This window comes from Drosophila takahashii, chromosome 2R (genome assembly GCF_030179915.1).
Source record: "Drosophila takahashii strain IR98-3 E-12201 chromosome 2R, DtakHiC1v2, whole genome shotgun sequence".
Classification (NCBI taxonomy): Eukaryota; Metazoa; Arthropoda; class Insecta; order Diptera; family Drosophilidae; genus Drosophila; species Drosophila takahashii.
In genome coordinates, this window is record NC_091679.1 from 9485878 (window position 1) to 9491877 (window position 6000).

The 6000-nt window shown below is 35.7% G+C and overlaps 1 protein-coding gene across 1 annotated transcript; it reads right to left on the reverse strand.

Moving 5' to 3' along the window:
- Positions 1 to 5208: 5208 nt before the first annotated feature.
- On the reverse strand, positions 5209 to 5793 carry LOC138912677 (uncharacterized). The gene is made up of 2 exons (XM_070213898.1): positions 5396 to 5793; positions 5209 to 5340 (listed from the first exon to the last, which is right to left on the reverse strand). Exons 1-2 carry the CDS (start codon positions 5735 to 5737, stop codon positions 5332 to 5334), a joined length of 351 nt encoding a protein of 116 aa, XP_070069999.1. The 5' UTR covers positions 5738 to 5793; the 3' UTR covers positions 5209 to 5331.
- Between the last annotated feature and the right edge of the window lie 207 nt (positions 5794 to 6000).

A 6000-nucleotide genomic window follows, 5' to 3' on the forward strand; every position in this document is an offset into this window, starting at 1 on the left:
CAAAAGGGCGTTTAATTTCGGCAGGCAGTGTCGAGCGGCAGTTTTCTCCAGATCTCGCTCGCTCGCACTGCCCTTCGCTCTCCCTCTCCCCCAAGTCTCCGCTCCACTCTGGAGCCACTAAGCTTAGATTATTGTAATTAGTTCCTATTTTCAAGTGACCAAATAAACAGCCGCACGTCGCGCAAAACCCTGAAGTCTCTATATCCGTGATTTCGATAATATTTCTACGCGGATTTCCACCGCCGTTTTCCCTGGGACTTCAGCACTTCTACGATCAAGCCGCCGCCCCAACAATTTAAATATATATAATCTACGCTTTAATACCTTTCTGTTGATATGCCATATGTCCCCAAAATATTTTTTATAAGAATAATATTTCTTACATTATCAAACATATTTTGGGGACATATGGCATATCAACAGAAAGGTATTAAAGCGTAGATTATATATATTTAAATTTTAAACCAATGTACCCCACAGTTCAAGAGTTATTTCAATTCAATCTTTATTTTATTATAAAAGTTGACAAATAACTCTTATGCTTTAATTTTTATTATAAAAATCAACAAATAAGAGTTATTTGTCAACTTTCATAATAAAAATTGAAGCATAAGGGTTATTTGTCAACTTTTATAATAAAAATTTAAAAATAAAACTATAAGGAAATGGTAAGGATATACCAAAAAAATACCAGATTTAGCGCCTTTAGCCGCGGCCCAACGAATAAAAAATTTGATTTTTGGCTGTGCTTATGCAGAAGGAGTGAGCCAATAAGAAGTTATAAATGGAAGGAAAACTTCAAAAACCAATGGAAAACTGCCTGTACGAGTTGCGGCAATATATCGCCATGCCAACAGCAAATTTAAGGCTTGCAACCCAGGTCAGCTCAACATTTTGTAATATTTTAAAATTGGCGCCAGTTGATGTTTGCTGTTTGTCAACAAACCCAGCTGATTAAGAGTAAGACCATGCTTAATGCATTGCGGATGAACTCCGAAAACTTCGGCCACACTAAAAGATTACTATTTTTCGACTAGTAAAACTCTTAGCCGAACTGAGTACTAGGCTTACAATTTTATCTTTGGCTGTCCAGAAGTGGTGTGCCAATGGAAAAATATATAGGGACTGCAAATAACAGTTATGATGTTGAAAAAAATCACAGGCTAAAAAGTGATCTACATAAAAGAGGAAGACATGGAAATATTTTTTTTGGTCCTGCAACCTAAAATACGCATAAAGTTTTAGTTTAAATTGTTTCCAAAAAATTGTTGAATAACTGTTATTGTGTAAGTTTAAATTAAAAACTATTATTATAAAGCCAAATATCTGTGAAACCACGCGGAATACAAAAAAACGGAAAGCGCTGTTTTATTTTTTGGATAAAAACCTTTTATATGATATATTACATGCCTATTAACATAAATATTAAAACCCCTTTTTAGTGTGTTCATTTGAACATTTTTAAATAAAAGATGTATCAGGATGTATTTTCTTGATTTTACAAGTCTTTATTTTTAAAGTTCACTCTCGGTTGATCTCTCAAATCGAACTGACTGATTGCTCGCAGGCAACTCTCTTTCAACCCCCGTTTTAGGCTCTCTCGAGAGAGAGGTCCGCTCTCCCGATATCGAAATAGTGTTACCAGAGTAGATTACTGAAATCTGCCCTTTTCATATATACTTAGGTATAACAACAATAATTATTAATATTACAACTAAAGCTAAATACAACTAAATAATACAAACAGCATGTTACATAATGTACTAATACACCTAGCCTGTTACAACTCGGCCGTCCTGACTTTGAGATATCCCACTATCTCTGACATGTTATTTTATAATTTACATTGGTTTTTGTTTTATATTGCTTACCATCTATACATATATACAATTCATTTTTTTTTTTTTTTATTATATTCTTATTCTTTCATCCAGTGCCGAATATTATTAACACTCCACACACCTTGATAGGGATTCCGAGATAACTGAAACCCATCAATATCTTTAAGCAAATATCTGTCATTCTTTAAGACTTTGTCAATCACATAAGGACCCTTATTCTTTGGAATAAGTTTTCTTGCTACACCAGCCGTACTATCAAAGTTTTTAACCATGACATAATCACCTTCTCTAAACTCAGTTGCGTTCTTTCTTTTTGCATTGTAATATGCTTCATTTCTCATCTGTGATTGTTCTTGGGATTCCTCAGCTTCTTTCCTAATATCTTCTAACGTTTTCCTAACCCCTACTTCACATTCATTCTCCTCTAATCTTTCCCTTAACTCATCACAAACTTCTCCTCTCTGAGTTATACCAAATAATGTTTCACTAGGCCGCTGCTTGATACTATTATGAATCGTATTATTTATTGAATACTCTACCTTTTCAATAACACTATCCCAATGTAAACCCCTCTCTGGCTCTGCCAACTTCGCTATCATAGGTCCTAAGCTTCTATTAATTCGCTCAACTTGTCCATTGGCCTGTGGCGACCCCGTCGCGATTTTAATATGTTTAATGTTATTGTCCTCCATGAATGTAGCAAAATCTGCTGACGTAAAGCAGCTTCCGCGATCTGAAATAATACATTTGGGTCTGCTATACGCTCGAAAGTAGTCTATCAATGCATTTATTGCCTCTTTTGTATTTGTTGTTTTGGTCGTGTATAGCCTAACAAATTTTGTGAACGCATCTACAACAGCTAATATGTGTTTCTTCGACCTACTATTATCCACGGGTCCATAATGATCTATGTGAATGATTTCGAAAGGCTTATTGCCTTTCGGTATACTGTGCAATTGTCCCTCACCTTTGCCTACTTTCGGAGAATATGCTATGCACTTCAAACAATTTTGAATATGATCTGAAACTTTATTTTTCATGTTCGGAAACCAGTAACTCTTTCCAATTGCCTCTATCACTTTGTCCCTTTCAATATGGCCTAATTCATCATGGTACTTGTATAGCACATGTTCCTCCATTCGCTTTGGTACATAAAATAATATTCTGTTGTCATTACTTTTCCTATATATCACCCCATTCCTCATTTCAAACCATTTATGCTCGCTATTTTCTAAAATTTTCCTAATTTCTTGTACTTTATCATCTTTCGACTGGCAAATTACTAAATTAGTCTCAAACGTGTTCGCCTCTATTACCATTATATTATTGCACCTACTCAGTGCATCTACGTGCTGCATTTGACTTCCCGCCCTATGCTTTAAATCATAATCAAACTCCTGAAGCTCTAGAGCCCACCTTGCTATTCTCGGATTTAAGTCAATTTTATTTAGCGTTAATGTAAGGGAGTTGCAGTCCGTTACAATTAGGAACCGCTTGCCCTGCAAATATATCCTGAATCTTCTTAATGCATAAATAATGGCTAACGTCTCCAACTCAAAGCTGTGATATCTCGCTTCTGTTGTCGTTGATCTTTTTGAAAAGTAAAATATAGGATGCAACTTCTTGTCTGTTTTTCTTTGAAGAAGTACAGCCCCAAAACCTAGCGCACTGGCATCGCAGTGTAGCTCAATGTCATCTCTGTGATCGTAAATCGCTAAAACTGGCGCTTCCATTAATTTCGCTTTCAAAAGCGCAAAACAATTTAACTCTTCTTCCTCAAACCTAAATACCCTATCCTTTTTCACTAAATCGTACAACGGTTTTGCTATTATCGAAAAATCCTTAATAAACCTTCGGAAATAAGAGCAGAGACCCAAAAAACTTTGAACTGCTTGTACTTTGTTTGGAACTGGAAAATTTTGTATGGCTTCTAAGCCCCTATCATCAGCTTTAATTCCATCATATGAAATCAAAAATCCTAAATATTTAACCTTATCCTGTAAAAATTTGCATTTGTCCATTCTTAGCTCTAACTTATTTTCAACTAACCTCTTAAATACTTCTGCTAATATTTCTAAGTGTTCCTCTATATTCCTACTTGCAACTAAAATGTCGTCCATATATACTACAACCCTGTCTTGTCTTATCATATCCGAGAATATGTCATTGACGAATCTTTGAAACACTTGCGGAGAAGTTTTAAGTCCCATCGGCATACGCAAAAACTCAAATTGCCCCAAAGGCGTTGTAAACGATGTGTATTTTACCGACTCCTTGTTAACGAACACATGAAAGTATCCATTCCTAAGATCTAATTTCGTAAACACAGATTTCCCCACTAATTTATCTAAAAGGTCATCAATTAAGGGTATCGGATAATTATCCTTGACCATAATCTTATTCAAACGCCTAAAATCTATACACAGTCTAAGATCTCCCGATTTCTTTTTTACGAGTACAATCGGAGAAGCATACTCCGATTTACTAATTTGAATAATACCATCCTTAATGTATTCATCTAACATTTTTTGTAACGCCTCCTTTTCACTGTACGAAAGTCTCCTTGGTACACAACTAAATGGTTTTGAATTTTCTAACACGATATTCATTTCACATTTTATTTTCGGAACTTCAGGTCTTTTCACCTGGACATAACTAGATTCCACTAACTCAATTAATTTCTTCTGATCCATATAGCTAACTTGTTCACCAATATTATACACATTTTCCTTCTCCGCATCTTCTAAAATATTTATTTCCATCATTTGTTGTTCGAAATTATCAACATAATTTTTCTTTCCGTCATTTTTATTCCTAAAAACTTCACATTTCATATTTTCACTGCACAACTTTTCATTATCTAACATTTCATGTCTTAATATTTCTCTTCCTAACACTTTGCTTCCTAGAATCTTACTCCCACTACCTAATTCTTCATTTCCTAAAATTTCACTGCCTAATTTCTCATTTCCTAAAATTTCACTGCCTAATTTCTCATTTCCTAAAATTTCACTGCCTAATTTCTCATTTCCTAAAATTTCACTGCCTAATTTCTCATTTCCTTAAATTTCACTGCCTAATTTCTCATTTCCTAAAATTTTTTCACCTAACGTTTCACTTTCATTTTGAAAACAATCTAATTCTTTTCCCTTACAACAAGGCTCCTTATAAATTGAAGTAATTTTCATATCATCTTGGGTTTTAGTACTCTCGACAGTTATTATTTTCAAAGTTTCTAAATTAATTTTTAAATCACAGGCTGCCATAAAGTCTCTGCCCAGCACAATATTACAGCCCATAGATTCATCAGCCACAACAATTAAATTAAACAAAATCTTTATTTCTTTTTTTATTACAAAACATAACATTTTTCCAACGCTTTTCAATAAGCTTTTATTTATTCCAAAATAAGTCTCTTCTTGAGGTTCTAATTTAATGTTTCTCGGTACAAGCGATTTTTTGATTAATGATACTGGGCTTCCTGAATCTATTAAGCATTCTGTAATGATTGGCTGGTTAGGGTTTTCAAAACAAAAAATTTTAAACAATCTTACGTAATTATTGACATCTTGCTTCTTGTTTTGTGGACATGCGCTGATGAAATGATCGGCCGCTCCGCACGCATAACAAGTCCCTGGTGTCCGCTTCGGTTTGGTGCACTCTCTTGCCCAGTGCCCCTTTCCGTTGCAGTTGTAGCAACGCGTTTCCTTGCTCGTTGGATCAGTCTTGAACGCCTGCACCTTGTTATTTCCTGGAACCCTCGCTGGCAGCACAATATCCGCAAAAGCTCTAAGCATCCTTCCTGGGTTGTCAAAACATTGCAGCTTGGCCTGATTGCGTAAATTAACCGTCGGAATGCCAACGATCAGTCCATCCAGAAGTTCGTCATCCTCCATGTTGACATCTCGGGCCAGCCTGCATTTTTCCTCGAAGTACACAGCGAATTTTTCATCGGGTTGCGCCTCATTTCAGCCTTTGACTCGTTGCCACCGAAAGCGAGCTGCAATTGCTGTAACAACTCACTTGTCGGTTTAACGAATCGCGATGCATCAGCATGCATCCACTGCAAAGCACTGCCTTTAAGTTTGCTGATCAGCAAAACTCTGCGCTGAGTGTCCGACAGGTTGTACAAGACGTATATATCATCCCATTGGGATAT

Bases quoted from the DNA above. Each gene is read 5' to 3' on its own strand.
- LOC138912677 (XM_070213898.1), bottom strand. From the start codon at position 5,737: ATGGAGGATGACGAACTTCTGGATGGACTGATCGTTGGCATTCCGACG.